The following is a 20,723-nucleotide window of genomic DNA, read 5'->3' as shown; positions in this document are numbered from 1 at the left end:
TCAATGACCCACTTGCAATGCAGTCTAGTCCAATCCAAGGACAGTTCTGTAACACTTAGTGGAGCTGATAAGTCTAGCAACATCTTCTGCTTTCCTAGTCTCAGCTGCTATACAAATCTCCTATGACTGGCTTAGAAACAGTTGTTCTCTGCTGTGCTCATTTATCTCTAGGGATAGTGGGGAGAGGTAAAGCCATCACCTTCACTACACTTCTGGCACAAGGAATGAAGTGAGCACATGGTGTGCACTTGGGCAACTGTGGCTCTCTGAAGTGGCTGATCACCCTACTTCTCCTGCAAGCTCTCTGCTTTCCCACTCGGGGTGCATGCCACTGTGGCACAGGGACAGGAGGCCTCTGATAAGCCATTCAGCTTGAGGGATCACTTGTCACCAAGGCAAATTTGGCTATCCTTTGAACAGCACGTCTGGCACTAGCACTGCCCTTGTACTTACAGAATCTGAACCACATTAAGCTTCTTGCAAATGAGCAGCTTCCAGCTATGGGAAGCTTTTTGGTGCAAACAGTGATTTAATCCTACTCCAACATAAGAGAGGTGAACTCACATGCTATGCAAATGGGTGCTTTAGAAATATTCATAGTAACATTAATCAAGGGCAGCTTTCTGAGCTGCTTGTGTCAAAACTCCCATCATTTAAAGGGCAAATCAGTAAAAAAATGCCCAGAAGAACCCCAAAGGGTGTTCCAGCAGGAATATGCACATTAGTCTCTTTTCCTCACCAAGAAAGTAATTAGATATAGAGTAATCTGCCTTCCTGAAAGTCTTGTAATAATCCCAAAGTTTAGGCCTGAGGTATGAGATTTTATATCCCTCCTCACAAGGTCAATTAACATTAATAATTCATCCTTCTCTAAGGCTTGCTAATTTACTGGCCTTAGTTATGTCTTGTGGCAATGAGTTCTACATTTAATAGAAGAAATTAAAATTGAGAAAATACTTCTTTTTAGAAGTTTTGAACAATCCAGCTTCATGGATGTATTTTGTCAGAAGACAGAGGGGCAGATGCACATGATAAACATGATTTCTTCTGGTGTCAATCAAATTCTTTCACTTTCCACAGATTTAACCACAGATTTGCTCCCTGCTCATTTGTGATGATGGCAGGAATTGTGTTTGAGATACCAGAAACAAATTTTTAGTCATGTTACCATTAGCAACTATGCTACAATTAATAACACCATTAATAAAATCATGGAAGACACTGGCCACGCGAAGGACTGTTCTTTATCTCTGAAGCTACCACCTTACAGGGGCTGATCGAGGTACTTACAGCTCCCAAATTTCAGTGGGCAAGCATGCACATCCATTGGGAAGTCCTCCAGGTGCATGGGGCACTCGGCATGAATTGTTAGCCTACAAGACAAAACACAGGGCATGATCAGAAACACACGGCTGCAGAAGCTCCCACCTGGCCCTTCTGCCATGACATCTTTACACCGCATCCATCAAAGGCCTCAACGTGGTCCCTAACTCCTAGGTCTTCAGGCAGAAGGCCATCAGCTGTGGAGAGAGCAGAAGGCATGCAGATCTGGCTGCCTTTCCCATTTTTTGAACTCAGCACTATTGACTGAGTTCATCTTTATCCACTCAGTGCAATCAGAAAATCTGCCAAAGGCCAGGACTTGTGTTTGCTTCTGCGCTGTGCAGAGAGCTCATTAACGCCAGGTGCCAGGGGACACCTCATGGATGGTGCTGGAAAGCAGAAGGAAGGGCTTCCAGGGACACCTAACACGGCCATTTCTTCCCGATGGGCTGGGAGGAGCCAAGGGCTGGCAGATTATTCACCAAAGCCAAAGAATTAAGGGGCATGCTGAGCAAAGTGAGAGCCAGGAGGTCGCAGGTGGCACTGCAGGGCACAAGGCCGCAGTGCGTGTGGGGCACCACAGCCCACCTCCCGTGGCGGTGGCATTGCAGAGGACGCACACAGGCAGATGTAGAAGTGCCCATCCCGGGGATGCTGGCAGGAGTGCTGGACTGCTTTTGTGCTCAGTGCATCCACCAAATCCCAGCGGGATGCCTCATCACTAAGTGGTTTCATCAGGGAGGCGCAAGCATAATCACAGCACGCTGCAGAACATGGGGCCAGGCATGAAAGGATCCGTTATAAAAGGCTCTAAAAAAGGAAGCTCTGAACTCTTCTTCTTCCTCCTTGAAGTACCGAAAAGCCTGCGGACTAGGAGGGAGAGCCAGAACAGATGGCTTCCCCGGAGACTTCTAATATGATCTCCTCTGGAGGAGCAGTTTTGTCAAAATGGACCCGCTTCTGATGGCTCAGAAAAATAACAAGGAACAAATAATCCGTGATGGGAGCAAGGGGTGGGTGCAAAGGGCAAGTGCACAGACTGAAGGCTGAAGGTGGCTTGTGGAAAACACAGGTCAAGAGGCACGGTGGAAACCTTCCATCAAGACATTTTCCTTTAGCTGGAAAATGGCCTTTTAACCAATGGGATATGTTCAGGTCAGTTATTCTCCACAGGAAATATTAAGGCTTTGTCAAATGCAAGACAAACCTCAAAAATAATAGAGGGTTCAGATTTTTCCTAGCAAAAAAATAAAAGAAAAGAAGAAAAAAAGACAAGAGAGGAAAAAAAAATAGAGAAAAAAGAAAGTTAAAAAAAAAAAAGGATTTTGTTTTCACAGGAGCAAGCCTTAAATGATTCTAGGGGGAAAAAAAAAAAGAAAAAAAAAAAAGAGAAAGAAGAAAAAGGAAAAAAAAAGAAGGACTTTTTTAAAGTTATCATCAAAGAGTCCTGCTGGATGACAGCAAACACTTCCCAAATCACTCCAAGTACCTCTGTAAGGAAGCATAAGAGTGGCAGCATGGCTTGGGGCCTCCAGAGAGGATGGAGGCGGCAGCGGCGATGGTGGCCGCAGGCAGCAGATGGTGCTGCGGCAGGCAGGACACGAGCTTTGTGCCAGGGAGGGCAGCAGCAGCAGATTCCTGCAGAGCTGCTCCACGTCAGCTGCTGTATCCTGGAAACTCCCCTCCAGCGATGAAGTTTGCTCTGCCACCGCGAGGGAACGAACCTCGTGATTTTGGAGCCACATCCAGTATCATCAGTTCAGTTCCTTTTCGAGGAGCTGCAAAAGCTGGCATCCTCAGCCAGGCAGAGGTGTTAAATCAAGAAGCAGAGGAGCAGAGCTGGAAGCTGACATAACCTCAATGGGGTAGAGCTGGGTGGCCAAAACCCTCCTGTGTGACGAGAAGCCCCCACAGCAGGGGTTTCAAACCCTGCAAACCCAGCCTTTGGGTTTTCTTGCATGAGATTGCAAAGGAAACAGGTGAGGAAAGTGGTTTCCTGCATGTCTTCTGCATCCATCCCCACCGTGTTTCAGTGATACCTCCCTGCTCTATAATGCGACAGCAGCAAATATTTTTTTTCTGACATTTTCCAGAGCCAGGTACAACTGCCCCATCTCCACCAGGCACATCCAGCCAGGGACAACTATAAAAACAGCAGCTCCCACAGGCAGGACGGGCTCAGTTCTGGTAAACAGGTCTCAGCAGGATGTGGCCCCATACACCCCGTGTGGATTGTTAAGGTCACATTTGCTGCTGGGTCTCAAGGGCTCTCAGCCCAGCCATGACTGATACGATGCTCCATACTCTGGCCACGTTAGTCAGAAGGGGTTTAACGTGTCTGCACAGACAGACTCCACGTCTAGTAGAGGAGGCCAGGAGGTGCTTATGGGGAAGTACAAAACCCGTGCATGTTCTGAGCAAGTCTCTCCTTGCTGTCCTCTCCCAGAGCTGGTGGTTTACAGCTACCACGCTTCAGAGGCTGCATTTAGGCTTTTGAGTGCACAAGAGACCAAGGACCTTACCTTGTCTGTGAATCCTTGCTGAGTAGGGGCTGGTGACCACCATGTCTGTGGGAATTGTTCTACTGAAAGAACGGATAATGACATTCCTACTTTCATTTTGTCTGGCCCCAGCTTGGCTTTCTCAGCCTACCCCACAACAACTGTGTGGACAACATTGCTTCCTTGAAAGCAAATCTTCCTCTGACCTGCTGATCTCATTTTCACCTCTGCGCTGAACATACGTGCCCTTACATGAGAGAAAAGCAGGGCTGAGCTTTAGGACGTCAGCCAAGACTTACTAATTTCAACAAGCCTATGAGCACATTGCTGCAATGACTTTCTGCTGGGGACCAAATGCCACCACCAACTGCTCTTTCACTTTGATGTTGCTTTTTTATAATGTGGGTGAAGATTAAGGTTTCAAGAAGTGGGTATAAAAACCTGGTAGCAAGGCGTAAGTTAAACAGTCTTGCTCCTCCTGTTCTGTTTCTTGAGTGATGCTTTCTTTTTTCCAGCTTGGAATTTACCTGGGGAGCTTTGTTGTTTGTAAGCATGTCAAGCATATCCTCACTGATTTTACCACTCAATTATTTCTGTTTCCTTTCCAACTGCAGTGGACTTTTTGCTTCTAGTATTTGTCACTGTCACTTGCATAAAGGAAATGTTGATGCGTCTGCATGCAAAATTTAGCATTCCACCTGTTTCCCTCAGGAGGCCACACAAGACTCTTCCTTTTAACCTTCCCATTGCTGCCATGGCTTCACTAACTGCTTTATCACTTCAAAAAGCTCTTAGCTGGGTGTTCACAAAGTCGGCTTTTCCAAAAGCCTTCTTCTAGTCAGTGCTTTCCTTCTGATTTATCCTGAACTGCCCCAAAACAGAATGGCCTTTTTCATCCACTGTTCTGGCTGCAAATTTTGGCTGTGATTAACAGCTACTAGGGATAAAGCTGAACATGGACAGCTCAAGGGACCACAGATTGTGGGTCCGGTTGCTGAGTGCCATTTAGAGCAGCCAGAAAGAGCCTCAGAGGGGGCCAGGACAGCAGCAGAGACCAGGTGGGCACAAGCTGGCCTTGGCCATACCCAACTGCCCACTCCAGGCCATGGCCAACAAGAGCAACTGTCATCAAGAGAAGGACACAACTTTATAACAATGCCAGATGACTCCGTGGCTGTGTGGGAAAGCAGCAGTCATAATTTAAATCTGAAGTGTGTCTTATTAGCTGAGCCAGTAAGCAACAACAGAACACAATAAATATATCAACAAACTACTGAAAAAAGCAACCTAATCCACCACCTCCTCCACCCACAACTGAAGAAGCTGGGTCTTTTTTTATCTTTTTTTTTTTTTTTTAAGTCTCCTGAAATTAAATAAAAGCAAAATGCCGTATCATCCCGGCGAGATGAGCGTGGTTCAGCAATTTCAACCAGCCTGAAGTCAGCACATTCATGGATAACACGTGAAGGCAGTCAGCTTCCTTGCTGAAAAGAAATGGAGCACGGGCATTCCCCCTCACAGCTATTCTCCTTGGCCTGAAACCTCTTTGCCTTTGCCCCGTGTCTGCTGGCCCCAAGGTGCTCTGTCCCACGCACTATTGCTCCTCCTTACCCCCACGTCCCTCAGCTATCCTTCACTCCCCTTTGCTGTGCCCTCTTCTCCTGCAGCCTCTCTCGCACACACTCATCGTTCAGAGCACTAATTAGCAGCAGCATTAGGTGAGCTGTGGCATCAATCACCGCTGAGGAAGTGCCTGTATTCCTCTTTCATCCCCCCAGCTCTCCCCACAGCCTCCCGTTGCTGGAAGAGGGCTCCTCAGCACCATATGCTTTGCCTAATGAAACGTCAAAATGTCAGGCTAAGAGGAATGTACCTCGCTTCCCAGACAATTACCACTGCCTCCGTGGTGTTTGTGCTAAAGAGCCTGTTACAGAAATTCTCATCTTTGCCCCTGACCCCGTACAAGAGAGCTCATGGCCAGATAGCCACAGAGGTTTGCTTCATTGCCCTGGTGTCCTGTTCAGGTCTGGACATCTGAGCCCTGAAATGCCACTGCAAAGCCTCGGCAGCATGTGAAAAAATAGCCAAACTGCCAGCAAACACATCATCCAGCTGCTGTATCCTTTGGCTCATCCATCCCAGTCACTAACAACAACTTCTGCAAACCTGTCTTGGGATGAAATCACCAACTCCTTGTGCTTTCCTTTGCTTTGCTGCCACAGCAGCACCAAAAGTAGAACATCCAGTGGAGAAGCCATGTTTTTCCTCTTTAAAGTCACGGGGAGCCCTTTGAACTGCTCAACACAATGGCAAGAAGCGTGAATCAGGCTAAACATACCTCTCCCAGGGCTGGCGGTACAACAAACCTCTTCAGCTGCGTTCTCATGGTTACCGGCAGCTTAGCAGAGCCTTTGATGTGTCATTAGAGCCCCCGTCGCTACCTGCCTCTGCCTCGTGCTGCAGGATGAGGGAGAGCCTCGGTCCAATTTCTGGGACGCAAAAGGCAATAATCCCTCGGTGTATGTGTGCTCCAAAAACATGACAGCACCCCGCACAGCGGAGCCAACTTTGTTTATGCCGGGGAGATTGCTTGAGTTTTGTCCTGATTTCTCCTCCAGGAGGTTTGTTAATAACCACAGTCAGGATGAATAGGTAGTGTTTGCGGTTTGGGCTGTGTGCAAATCTAGGTTAGGTTTAATTGCTGGGGTTTGAGTTTGAAAGCCAAGTTTTTTTCTAGGATCCTTGTGCTGGATCTGAAAACACAGAACTCACTTTGCAGCCATCCCCCGGAGATTTCAGCCCATGATGGCAGAAATGCAGGGAGATAAGGCGATCCCTGAAGATTTCTCCCTCCTGGGACAGCTTCCTTACGAAAGTGTGCCTGCATAAAAGCAAACCTGGAAAATAGGTCGTTTCTGCCTTTGGATCCACTCAGGAAACTGTATGGAAGGGAGAAGCTTCAAACTGACTCATAACATCTCACCTCATCTATTCAGGGGCTTGTGTGCTCAGCAGTGTAACTTGGTCTGCTTGGGTCCCTTTATGCTGTTGCCTACACCAAGCACAAGGTAGGGTGAAGCCAAATAGCTGCAGCTCTGTACTATGCAGAGGAGCTGGTTCTGGGATGCCTGAGCTACTCCTCTTGCAGAAGGGAGAAATATGGTTGCACCTCTACTGTACAGGAGGGTTTTGCAAGATGCAGCCTCCAGTTATCACAAATTACCCAGGGGTTAAAACAAAAAACAGGCGGTAAAGCAACCCAAAGCTTTTGCTGGGAGAGATCCTGCAAGACTGCAATTTCAAACAGCAGCCTGGGAGTCACAACCCCCTAAGCATGCTGCAGCAGGTATGGGGCTTGTTATCTAGGGCTCAACCACCTCGTTGGGGCTCCACGTGCCCTGGGTGCCCTTGTGCCCATCTTTCCCTAACGCTCTGCCTCCACCTCACACAGGGCTGCACTTGTCCTTTCCAGGTGCTCGTGCACTGCAGCTGAAGACTTTACATTGTCTTCAGCAATACTGGTTCTTCAGGCAAAGTCTTTGGGCATGCAGTTGAATGTGTCAGCCTGGCAGTTAAAGAAAACATCCTCTGAGTGCATAACTTGAGCACATATTGTCTGGGAAACACTCTGACAATAACCACAAAGCCTCAACACGCCACTCTGACAGTGCCTGTGAAAAGTAGAAGAGCTCTTTAAAACCTGGATTCACAAAGTTGAATCCCATCGGCACAGCATCAAGCTTTTGCTATTTTCATGTTTCAAGGCCAGGAAGAACCAGAACATTATCGATGTGCCCCACACAATTTGAGCCAGAGATTACATCCAGAGATTGCTGCAGCAGCTGAGTTTTTGTCTGTACCTTATGTAAATCCACGTGCAATCCCCGGTTTGTTGTGTTCAGCTCAGACACCAGAGCTTTGAGGCCTTAACTGGGCTTTTGTGAGCTACTTAGATCTTGTAGGAGCTCCAAAAACAAGACAGCAGAGGCAGGGCTACATGACAAAGCTGTGTTCCCTGCACTCTCTACGGCAGCCAGAGCAGCAGGGAAGAGGCAGGAGGATCAGTAATCCTGTCCGTTGCTCAGCAGCCAGAAGGAAGGGAAGAGAGAAATACAATTTTGTGCTGCGGTCACAAAGGCCATCTTGTCACCCAGGTGCCAAGGCCTGAGTCAGGGATCAGATGTCTGAACCATGGTGCCTAAGGGATCTGCGCTGTGATGTGACTAAGGGAAATCTCTGGACGCCCAGCTACAGCTGGTGTGCAGCTCCTCGAAGCTCAGGTCAGTGATAAAGAGGCTCTCTCCAGGAGCCATAAATATTGTCACACTGGTGTAATTTTGCTGGATGCATGTGTCAGAGTTGCTGTTCCACCAGAGCAACTTCATCTATAAATGTAAGCCTTGACTAAGAGAAGTGGGCTTTCACGGCAGGATAAATAGCAAGAGACATGCCTCTAATTGCACATCAGCAGAGCTGATCCCTCAAGGATATTGGCTGGTACAAGGTAAAGGAGGAAGATACGTCTCAGGAGTCAAACCGCATGGCAATGCACCAGCCTTGACTGAGCCTGCAAGCGACTGCATGGGACAGGCAGCACGCAGCCCTGACAGTGCTGGGAAAAGCTGATGGAGGTCAAAACTCACTCCCCAGTCAGCAGCACAGTGTGGGCCTTGGGGATTTGCACCTGGCTGGATGGCAGCTCTGTGTGGCTGAGACTGCCTTCCTGCTCCCTCCTTTCAGAAGGACACACGTGTGTGCCACTTGGAGCTAGTCTGGGATGAAGGAAGCACAACATAAAATGAGACTTCTTCCAGCCCTTTCCTGGGAGGAGGTTTCAAAGCACCTAACGAGGGAGGGCAATGCCATCACCATCGTTTTACAGAGGAACTGAGGTGCCTGTGAGTATCTACAAGCCCATGGCAGAGCCAGGTCTGGTCTCTGAGCCTCAGCCTGATCACACGCTGCGCAGCCTGTGCCCTTACATCTTCTTCTTTCTGAGCTCCCACCCAAAAGACCCTGTGTGGCCCTGAGTGAGCTTTTTCTCCAGCAGCAGGGAGAAGAACAATCATCAGCTGTGCTGTGACAGAGATCCTGTCCTGCATGTATCAAACAGCAAATCAAAAAACGATATAAAACCTGCTTCATCCCTAGGACACTGTTCTGTGCAGAGCTGTGCTTTCCAGATGCCTTTCTGGCCAGCTCTGACCACATCTCCAGCACCAGGCTGGTCCAACACTGCTTGGGGCCGCACTGGAATAGTTTCACACATGCTATTGGGAAAGTTTGCAAGTAACAAGCTCTGCTGGACAAGCAAGAAGTCTACATGCACTATGCCTCCTGGTACTGAGCAATACAACATGACATATCCAGTCCTCACCTTTGGGTATCTCTGAGTGGGCTCTTCACCTCCTGCAAAGACTTGGAAGTACATTTACGGGGGGCAAAAGCAGAAACAAAGGTAGGTCCCTTTGTGGTCTCCTTTGTCCCCCCTCCTTCCCTGGGAGACGGCTACACTGAAGGATGTGTTGAATTTATGTAAAACGCCCTGTGACTCCACTCCCTCTGAGAAGCTCATTCCCAAGAGCCTCGTGATGCTGGCACCCTGGCACCTTCCCAGCTCTAAACGAAAGAGCAAATTCAATACTTCCCCAGTCACACAAAACTTGCTGAAGGTAATGGTTATTTGCTAAATAAAGAACAAGTGAAATGATATAAATGCCCTGAAATTGGGTCCTTTTTTGCTGCTTTATGCCAGTAGCTCCTATAATGCTTTGCAGTCAGACAGGGATACAAACTGGGGGAGTGTTAGTCATCTGACATGCAGGTCAGACAGCCAGGAGCAGAGCTGAGCCCTTAAGTCAAATTGGGCTTCTCCCTTCATTTACCCCATCTGCCTCAGTAACGTGAGATCACTGATGTTCAGAGACCTCCACCCCCAGGGCACTGGCAGGATTAGCTCATATTTGAGAAGTGCTGCACAAGAGCAGAGCATTGTTTATCAATGTAGGCTGTAAAACTTGCTGACACTGTGTAGATTCACAGCCAGCTCAGCTATGAAGAGATGAAATCCTGTCTGGTCCTCGAACAGCAGAGGTGAAAGTGCAGCATCTCGGCACACAGCATCCACAATGAAGCGTGTTATTAGTTTGGGTTGGCTTGAAGATGGAGGCACAGAAAATAATTTTTGAAAACAAGGATTTACACCTTGCCATAAACAACTCAGTACCATTCTTCTGCATCTCTGAGTAGCTTGCTGTTTCATTTATAGGTCCATTTACCTTGGAAGGCAGATTAGTACATCAACCCCAGGTGGCAAACTTTAGTTACATGGGTGAATAGCTTCCAAGCATACAGGAACAACTCAGTAATTCCTGAACTAACATACAATTAACCCAAAGTTATTCCTCCACGTTCTCTGCCTGTTGCAGTTTAGTGGCAAGTGTATGTACCAGGGCTGTTCTTGAAACATCCATGATCCCCCAGGCATGGTTCCCCAACAGCAACCTGTGCCTGGAAGGAAGGCCCCAGCTTGTTAGATCTTGTTAGATCTTTTGGAGGGTTCTGGAGTAATATGCTAACAAATTCAGAGCTGCTCTCAAGCTGCTGGAGAATGCCAAATTCTCCCATCCTAAAGTTTTTCTGCTGTTACCAAAAACCTGACTTCATATCCCATCAGAGATCAGGAACAAAAATCACTTTGGTGGCAAAGAAATTGCTTAAAGTACAGATCCAAACCTGCCTGCATGGGACTCTCGTGTGTGCGGGGACCCGGAATGCCATGGCACGAGCTTACCTCATGGTGTACAGGAGGGTGCCGTTGTCCACCAGGCGCAGCAGCTTGTTGGGTGTTGTCATGTTGTGGGCGACAGATTTTTTCCCGTTGTGGAAGAAGGTGTCAGGGGTCCAGATCTTACTGGCCAGCAGGTTGTTCAGGGGGAGTATCTTCATGGGACCATCAAACTTCAGCCTCTCGTCTCTCCAGGACTGCCGGAAAAATACATCAATGGTGTATTCCTTTGTGGAGAAAGGAGAGAAAAATAAGTCTTGTATTACTTAACTCCTCATCGAAGTGCTTCAAGAAACGGTGAACATCTTCGATCATTGAGCAGGTTCTGTTTGGGCAGTCCTCAGTTGATAAGAAGCCTGATGCAACGAGAAGGGGAGAAAACTGTGAAGGATCACAAGCGTTTGCTGCGTTTTGGAAAGTGTTTTACATGTGATGCCAAAACCTGCGTCTCAGTGTTTGTGACAGACTGCAGACAAGCTGCAATTCAGCCTGCAGTGCAAAGCAGTTAGTCCTGGGGACGCACTGCTGCACCTCTATCCAGACGTCACAGCAGAGAGGACCATTGTGTGCTGCTGTGTGGGAGTTTGAACAGGCAAAAATGAAGTCCCATGATGTGCAAGTGGGCAAGGATGCCTGTAATTCTACTCCTATTCCTAAAACAAACATACAAATAAAGTTTCAGGACATCATTTTAATGTTCTTTTGTTCACCAGAACATCTCCAGCAAAACATTGAATCAAAGACCACATAAACTTGTCATTATACAAGATTCAGTGACTTCTGTTTTCTTTCTTTCCCTTTTTTTTTCTTTTTCTTTTTCTTTTTTTTTTTTTTTTTTTTTTTGCTTTTCTTTTTTTCTTTCTAATGTAGAAACCCATTTCCTAGGCTTATTTCCAGCTGGGGCAATTAGAAGCTATTTCTTTGAAATCCTGCAGCTAGAGACAGCTCACAGTTTCTCAGTGTTACTGACAAAATGGATTTTTGCCATCCAAGGAGAAAGCCAGAAAAATAAACACCAAATACACCTCAGCCTTCAGTAACAACATAATGTTGAAGGGGGTGCTGGAGAAATATAACTTCAGCAGTTACCTCCATGCCTCAGCCCCTCTCCCAGTGGCGGGGCATTCACTTATCTGCAGCTCTCGTACCGTGGAAACGGTGGCAAGGTGGAATCAAGTGTGCAGGGGCTGAAGGGTCAGCCCTGCCCCTGTGCTTCTGTGCACAAGACAAGGACTGTCTTCAAGTCCTTCTGAGAGGAGAGGGGAAAAACTGGGGAGATTATTTTCAAGTTGGGTGCAGAAGGACAAGAAGAGGTGCAAAGCCATACGAAGCCAGAGCAGGGCACTTTGTGCAGGAGGCAGGGCTCCGTGGTGATGAGCAGGTTTCACCTCACAAGGATGCTCCTCCTGACCATTTTATTAGCAGTTATGCAAGGTAGCGGGATGCACCCCAGCAAATATCACCTCACCGAGGTGGCAGACTCACGTCCCCAAGGCCAGGCTCACAGTGTCCTCAGCCTCGGCACCTGACAGAGCAGCAAAGGCACCGCGCTCGACAGACACCCCGAGGTAAAATTAAATTAGTCTCAGGTGCCTGGCATGTGGGGCTGCCATTGCCTCTGACCCAAGCCACTTGGCGTGCTCTTGGGGCTCACGGCCCTTGAGGGAACTGCCTGACCCCGTCAGCATGAGATGCTCCACTGCTCACCTCTGTGCACACACCTTATCTGGCTAACAAAGGATCTCATTAGCTCCCAAGGTTTGTGGAGAGAGACAGGGACTTTGGAAAAGCTGTCCCAGCTGTTCTTCCCCTGCCGTTGCAGTTTCACAGTCTTTATTTATGGGCTCCTGGAGGCTGCAGAACCAACTAAACTTATCATTGTGAGTGATTTCTTTCCTGCAGCTCTTCTCAGCAGCATTTAAAAGCTGCTGCACATCAGTTTCCTATAGGTCATAGAAATTCCTGCAGGTTTTGCAGCAGATGGCAGCTAAGTGAAAGCATCTCGGTAAAGAAATTCCTCCCTGCTCCCTGACCACAGAGCCACTTCTGCCCAAATGTGGGGTTTCTGGAGCCTGGCTTGGGGAAGGAAAGAGAAAAGACCCTGTGGTCACACAGGCTCTGCCCTGTGAGGATATTCTGTCCCTTCACAGAAGGCGATTATCCCTTAGTGGTTTTAAACTCAGTGAAAAAATAAACCCAAAGGAATGAGGCTGTGTCTAGTTCCAGGAGGTAGGTTTGGGAAAAGCCCTGATCAGGAGAAAAGCTATCTTATTCAGAACGCTCTGTTCCTACTTAAAAAAACAAAAAAATACTTTTCTGATATATTCCCAGGTCCTGCAGGTCTTCTTTTAAGCTAAGGAAAGATTCCTAAAGAAAAGAGAAACTGTGTACAGATTCTTCCCCTCTTTTCTATCCTTATTTCCACGAAAGCATCATTTCCAGGTTACCCCTTCCAAGGAACACGCTTAGTTCTAGGCTGTGCTCTCCTCCACCTTCTAGAAGTGGCTGAAAACATGAAGACTGAGCTCATCCATCAAAGCTTAAAACTCCTGGGATTTATTTATTTTTATTTCCTGGGGACTAAGACAAAACTGCAAGAGCTCACTACTGCAGATTCAGGCACATGTCAGGTCCCATCAGGCTCTTTCCTAACCAAACTGAGTCTAGAAGGCCCTTGGAGCATCTCAGGGAGAAGGCGCTCATGTCCTCCTCCGTGCTCTGTAATCAGCCGCTCTCCTCCGCGCTGCACGGCAGCTTTACCTCTGCTCCATCACCATCATCACAGCCTCTGCCTGCACCAGGACGCACTGAGCAGCTCTCCATGGCAGTGAGGAAGGGCTGTGGGAGGAACAGGAGCCAGATCAGCAGGCAGATGCGAGCAGGGAGGGAGGGACTTCCCCACGCCGAGATGAAAGGAACCACCGCAGAGGAGCAGGCTCTCCCACGCTTCCCTAGGAGATGGGGTTTCTCTCTCACACATCCGAGTGCATTTAACACCGGAATGGCACGCTAAAACACATTCGCTATGCATTTGCAAAATACACGGAACTAAAGCATGCAAGGGGGAAATAATTTATTATTCTTTAACTGTCTTCCTAATTTTAAATTCATTTTGTCAAATCACATTGCAGAGAATACCTTCCTCTTTCCAATACCTCATATTTCTTCTTCACAGTTCATTATACACGCTCCCTTAATCAAATATGCTCCACCTTGGAAGTAATTATCAGATACTCCCCAAGGGCTGAGATTGCTGAATATATTATGGGTCTCCGCTGCAGTAGGAAAGCAAGCGAGATAGAGAGAGAACTCAGATGAGATTAATACTCTCGGCTACACTGACATTAACTCCTCACCCTGGAAGGAGTGCTCCTTCCAAAGCCTCATGAGGCTGTGCGGTGGGGCTAGCACTGCAACGAGATGTAATCCTCCACTAGCTCCTCCACTTCCTAGCACCGGACAGTCGGTGAGGGAAGCCCCAGGTTCACAACCTTGTGGGCACAGAAAATGAAACCCTCCTGGCTTCCGAGGGGCTTCAAGAGCTGCAGGACATTGCTTCTACTTGCCCCAGCTGTTGAGAGCACTGTCTGCTCCCCCTCCTGTGGTGGGCTCCCCCCAATATCATCCCTGCCCACCTCCCACCCAGGTCACCCCAGCACCAGGTCCCTCTGGGACCAGCATGCAGAAGGGGCTCAGCACCAAGCCTGTGACCGTCCTCGTGGGGAAGCCCCAAAATGTTGGGCAGCCACCAACAGCCAGCTCCTCCCTGAGCGGCTGGGCGCGTGTGGAGTACGAGCTGCAAGAAACACTGTGGAGAAAGCTCACTATTAATTATGCTCCACAGTCCTGTTTTAATTGGAAGACAAACTGTTGTGGGAATACAAGCCTAGATTCAGACCTCAGGCCTTTTCATTAATAATTTTCCCTGAACATGTCAAAATACTGCAATCAGTTCGCTCTTTTTCTGTTTCCTATTTTGCCTCCTTTCTTGTTCAAGCACTAAGGACCATTTCTTGGTGGAACCTGTTCTCTCCTGGCATTGCCATCAAAACAAGCAAGGTTCTGGCATCCTCCCTTCTTCACATGGAGCACCTTCCTTCCTCCGCACATTGTCAGGCTGAAGAAAGCTGTGCTTACAGGAGATAAAAAGACCCTTGCAGTGTTCTTGAGTAGTGCAATGACATCAGCTCTTCAAGTTTGCGTTTGCCATTATCAACATCTGATGGGACAAACCATCCATGCCCCGTGAGGCAACCAGCCAGCAGCACTTACCATGTCTGTGTCTGAGACGGGGCCAAAACTTGTCACATAAATGTCTGTCTTGACTTCAGTTACGCTATCTGGAATGAAAAAAAAAAGGGGGGTGGGGGGAAGAGGGGGGAGGGCATGTTTAAAAAGCAATTAGAGAACAGAATTCATTTATCCGGGAAAGGTTTTGACATGGTGCACTTTCATGGCAAATGCCACCCTAGCGAAGCCCTTGGTGAGCTGGCATCACACTTTCTGCTGTACCCTGAAGAAGGGCTGATTTATCACTTGTAATTGGGCAAATTCATCTCTGAGCAGCTCTGCTGCTTTCCACTTTTACACCAAGGATGAGTAGGTCCCACGCAGCCAGACGACGTGTATTTGCAAAATGCATACAGCTATGCAGTACATAACGTCGTGCAGATCCACACATTTTCAATGTAGAGGTAAAGCCCTGATGTTCTGAAACTCCTTTTAATCTGCAATCCCTTTGTGTCTCCCAGCCTGATAAATAGCCTAGCAATGTTCCACTGGTTTTAGGAAACCCTGGTTTTGTTACAGCTCCAGGCTTATCCGTACATAAAAAGAATCAATATTCTGATTGCCTTTTACTCCCATCGCGCTTGTTTTCCTGATGAGCAGCTGCTGTTGCAAAGCTGCTGCTCCTGTGCATCACACGAACACCCACATGCCGACACACACTGCCCCTGTGGGTGCTGACCTCCAGACACTGCCCAGCAAGAGCCCTGAGCCCCATTTCCTGCCCTAAAACTCAGGGCAATCTTACTCATATGCCTTCAGGTGGAGATGGACCAAAGTGCTGCCCAGAACATGGCCAAAACAGCACACACAGTTCTCATTCTGGCTTCCTTCATTATGATCTCGGTGTGTTTCCCCAAAAAAATATCTCTGTTTGCAGGGAAATGAAGGTACAGAGTGGGTCATTTTCCAGGTTTACAGCCCTACGCTCTCTGCCCACTGGGTTATGCTGAAAAATGATGAATGAGATGAGCTTAGCACTATGCTACCATAAATCCCCATTGCTTTAGGGATAGATCATGCAATTGTGCTCCTTTTGTGTGGCATGAGCCGGCTCGGAGCTGCTTTTTGAATAATCAAATTAGAGCCACAAGTAAGAGCTCATGTTTTATCTGTAGTATCCCATTCTGGCCACCGCAGCAGTTCGCAGGTAGCCTGGATGGCCCATTGCTCAATTCAGTTATGGAAATCCTTCCATCCCCTGACAGTTATTTTGCAGTATTACGAAGCTTAGTCTTATGCTTCAAAGTTTTGTATCCAAAAATAAGATAATGCATTCTGGCAGAGTTTTCTCCTTAATGGCTAAAATATACATATACATGTCCTTAGTTATTATGGCTGGAAAGCATCTGATGCAGCCTGTGGCTGATATTGCTGTGCTGTATAAGTAACCCTTGATTCTGTCTCGATGTGATAAAAAGAAGGTTAAAGAGAAATATGTATGTGGTACACTTTCTGAAACACTCAGAAAGCAACGAGACAGCATCCTGAGCAAAATGAGCTACTTCTGTAAGACTCAGGGTATTCTCTCCATCTCCCACCAAGCAAGTCCTCAAATGAGATACACAGAAGAAAACTCTAGTGAAGCAAGGCTCTTTAACACATGCAGCGAGAAAACTAATTATATTTTAGAGAAAACTCGATCTCTCTCCCCTCCCGTCCCCTCCTCCCTTCCTAGCATTCAGCTTATCTACAACAAATAATTTGTAGTCACGGCTCTCAGAGCAGACCTGTGGCTGCCCATGCAAGGGGAACTGAGCTGGGCAGAGGGGTGAAAGGACCCCCACTCTACAAAGGGACCCTCAGGATCCAAGCTCTGGAGAAGGGATTTGGGGAGCAACAATGAGGTGAAAAGGCAGGACTAGTTTGGGGCACCTTTACATACGATGATGATGTCCTTATCATACTGTAACCTGGCTGTCACAGAGCCCACAGACCCTTTCCCACCCCATCAATCTGGCAAACCCAATCTAAGATATTTATTAAGATCCTGTGTTTATAAAAAAAAAAAAAAAAAATACATTACCTAGGACTGACAGACAGACAGACTGCTCACCCAGACTGTCACGGATGTTCTCCTGCCCAGCAGGATGCCTGCACCCTTCGTGGCAAAAGCCTCACAGAACTTCCCCATTAATATGTGCTCCTAAAGCAGGGCATGGACTGGCCGGGATCCAGAGGGATTTCTGAAATTAAATCGTTCCTGAGCAAGCAGGGATTTCAACAGAGCAGGGAAATCCTGAGATCGGTAAAACACCAGCAGAGCTCCCCTTCCTGCGTGGTGCTGCAACCCAGGAGCTCCCACACTGCTCTGAGCACCTCAGCCCATGATGGTGACACCTTCTGCTGCAGCGATGGGGAGCTGCTCAGCCAGCCTCTCCTCCTTGCCCTCACGTGTTCCCCCCTCAGCCCCGACAAGGGGAAACCTCACTTATTTTGCGGCAGCAGAGAGAAGAGCATCACCTGCCTCAGTTCAGGGACACCCTAATCCCCAGCCTGGCTGCTTTTTGCAATTCCCACCAAAGATGTGATAACTAAGGGCTGTGCTGTAGTTAGGTGCATTCCCTGGGCCTGCTGCAGAACGTTAAGTGGTGTTTTTCCTTTCCTAGCACTGCTGTTCCTTACCGCTTGAAGTTTTTTATATGCAGGGTGAATTGAGCCTTCAAGCCCACTGGGAGGCAGGTGGATGCTGCCAGCCCTATTTTATCGCTGGGGAAACAAAAAAAAAAAAAAAAAAAAAGGAGAGGATTGGCTCAGGTGGGAAGCTGGAGCAGAGCACAGAGCAGAACCCTGGGGGCTGCACCACTGCCCAGCACAGGGCGCGCTGTGCCTCTTGGCACTCGCACCCTCAAGCCCCACAATGGCCCTGCAGCTGACACCTGGCGACTGGGAATGAAAGAAAATGCCTCGAAGCAGATATGAAACAAGAAGAACAAGGGATTTTCAGGTTCAGTGTTTGAACATTGGCAGAGTTTAGTTACCCAGGTGGTGTATCCTGATCCCAAGCCATTCAAGGCTGGTTCCCTTGTCTGTGCCTTTGCCCACTTATAGGCTCGGTTTATTCCCAAGCCTCAGCACACCTGGGTTTCCAAAAGCGTGTGAGCAGGAGTGAGGCTCTGCAGGTCCCTCGGAGCTGCCCCTTCACTCACAGGGCACAAAGCCTGGCCCCTGCCTGCCAAGCACCGTGCTTCGCTCCTGCTGCAGAAATCCCCCACTGCCAGACAGATCTGCAATGCAAATGTAAAACAAAAGCTGCAACATCCCTTCCCACAGTGTTACCATGGCATTCCCTACACCTGCCTGCTCCTTAAAAGCTGCTCCTCTCCTTCTCCAGGAATTTGCCACACCACATCTAGCTGCTTGTGCAGGCAATAAATATCCCTATTAGCATTGCACAGAGGGCTGGATTCTGCCACCCCATGCCAGCAGGGTGGGTTGCCTCCCTTTCACGTGCAGGCTGCTGCGGGGGTGCTTCGGGGTTCCCATTTCATAGCACACGCTCCCCCCAGTCCCCTGCTGCTGCCCAGAGTCCCCTGTCCCCTCCTTCCTGCGCTGGCTCCCTGCAGTCCTCTGCAAGCGGAGAGGCAGAACCCCCCTTCCTGCAATCCCCCTTTTAAGTGCTCATGACTCCCTAGGCCTGCGAGGAGATCGTTATTATTTACAAAACGACCGAGTGCTATTTTTACTCTCTTCTTGGAAGCAGCGGCAGAGCTGGAATACAAATCACGCCGCCTCTCCCAGCCCGGCTGTCGATTGCAGGGCTGCCTCGACAAGTGATTACAGGAGGCAGGGGGGCACGGGGCGGGGGAGACCGAGAAAGCTCTTATTAAACATCCCGCTGCACTCATCAAGCGCTGTTTATTTAAGATTCTGGGCCGGAATATAATCGACTCGGTCGGTTGTGTTTCAGCTCTTGAGGTTTGCGGGTGTGCCGAACGCGGTCACGTTTTCCCAGCCGGGGCTTCCCAGAGGCTGTGCCGCAGGCTCGCAGGAGCGCTGGAGGTTCCCTGCTGCTGCGTGCTGCTGAAACAGGGGCAAAGCAAAGCTGCTGCGGCTCCGTGCCGGGGATTCCTGGCTGCGGCGCTGACGTAGGGGAGGCTCGCAGCCCTGTCTCGCAGCCGAGCTGGGTGAGCGAGGGGACGGGGATCTCCATGGGCTGCGGAGGCTGCGAGCCTGGCGGTAGCCGTGTTTCTGAGCCCGATGGCATGGATGGGGCTGGAGAGGAGGATGGTGCTGTCCCTGCTCTGCAGCACCCAGGGGTATGAACCCTAAATCCGCTCCAGAGCAGTGTCTGGATGCTGATGTTTCTGCACCAGGCTCCTACGAACTGCCACAACCTGAAAAGCACAGCGACAGGCTGGCAATGACCCTTAATGCTCCCCTAGGCTGCACTTAGCCTTGGCTCAAGACTTTCTCAGCTTGATGAGGTCCCTTATTCAGTGATCTTCCTCCAAGTACCTGTGCGGTGTCCCCTCAAACACACAAAATCCTCCAGGAAGGACTCCCACCGCCCTGTGGTGAGGGCAGCATCACCATGCAGAGAGAGGGGACACAGCACAGCTGTCCCACATCAGGCAATCCAGAGTGAGCATATGGGACAGGATGGGGCATCAGAGCCACCACAACATCCCCAGGAAGGGAACCACAGAAGAGGAGTTCGTACAACCAGCCTCCACCGCCTGCCTTCCCCCAGGCACTTGCCACACTAGCTAATTTTTGCAGCTGCACGCAAGCTTTTTGGGTGTCTCAGTCTTCGTTTTCTCAGTCTCCCACTGCAGGGATTTAATTTCCTTTCAGTTTTAGCCTCAGCCCAGGGCAGGTCCCAGGGGGCTCCCTCCCTGCAGAGCACAGCAGACACCAGCACTGGCCAGAGCCAGCAATGGGTCACAGAGGGATATGGAGGGGACGGGGCAGGTTTATTATCTCTTACAAGAACGTCACAAGAGACATTCAATAGAATTGAGCCATCTGAAATCAGCAAGGTGCTCAGCAGCACAGCGCACAGCCTGCACAGCCCATGCACAACGGCAGCCATCACAGCCAAGAGTGTCACCAGCAGGGCTGGCAGCTGGCCCGTGCTTTTCTGACTGGACAGAGCTAACGGCAGCGTCAAGTTTAATTCCCTGAGCTACCTAAAACACCATCCAACCCGCCGGAAATCTCACTTGGGTGGAGGAGACAACATCAAGAGACAACAGAGACCCTGCTGACTCCGTGTTGTCCATGGAGGGAGGGGGATCCTGAAGGCCACCCAGACCTGACACCCTCTGGTGGCATCTGCCTCTCTCTAGTGAGCAGGGAGGGACATGAGGGTGAGTAGGGTCCTGCTGATCATGGCTGGCCTTAGCCTCATGCTCCCACCAGCAAAAAGCAAGTGGGCATGGGGTTAAAGATAATGGGATGCTTGTCCACTGCAGAGTGGGTCAGCCAAGGACCGAGCATGGGGAAATTTGTACCCTGCAGAATAAACCACAGAGCAAGGAAAGAAACAATACAAATGTCTGAAACAAATGCCTTATCTCAGCAAAAGCAGGGGTGAGTAAGAGCCTGCAGGGGATTGCCAATGAGACCTTTGGATCAGATCCGTATCTGGCTCTGCCTATATGTCATGAACTATTTATTTAATGCGGTTTTGCTCAGCTATTTGTTTGTTTTCAGAAGTGGTCTCCCTGTCTCACCAAGCTGAGATAACTCAGCCTGCGTAACAGATCTGACCCCCCTCCATTACGCTCCCAGGGTCTTCTGAGGCCTTGTGATCAAAAAAGCACCACAATTGTAGAGAAAACGAGAAAAATTGCTGCTCTCCTTGAAAACATCAGGCCTGT

General features: G+C 49.0%; 1 protein-coding gene across 4 annotated transcripts in view; it reads right to left on the bottom strand.

Moving 5' to 3' along the window:
* The window catches only part of LOC137863664 (gamma-aminobutyric acid receptor subunit alpha-3-like), a 90,816-nt gene that overhangs the window by 19,150 nt on the left and 50,943 nt on the right, over positions 1–20,723 (bottom strand). For 3 of the 4 annotated variants that reach the window (XM_068697014.1, XM_068697015.1, XM_068697013.1), the window contains exons 4-6: positions 14,884–14,951; positions 10,618–10,838; positions 1,291–1,373 (exon numbers count right to left, since the gene is read on the bottom strand). In XM_068697014.1, the coding sequence (XP_068553115.1) occupies positions 1,291–1,373; positions 10,618–10,838; positions 14,884–14,951 (372 nt within the window). The remainder of the gene's footprint in view (positions 1–1,290; positions 1,374–10,617; positions 10,839–14,883; positions 14,952–20,723) is intronic. The other variant, XM_068697016.1, reaches the window with a different exon arrangement.

The sequence above is a fragment of the Anas acuta genome, chromosome 13, assembly GCF_963932015.1.
Source record: "Anas acuta chromosome 13, bAnaAcu1.1, whole genome shotgun sequence".
In the NCBI taxonomy this organism is placed as follows: domain Eukaryota; kingdom Metazoa; phylum Chordata; class Aves; order Anseriformes; family Anatidae; genus Anas; species Anas acuta.
Note: the sequence above shows the minus strand (reverse complement) of the source record. Positions and strands in the feature narration are given on the sequence as shown.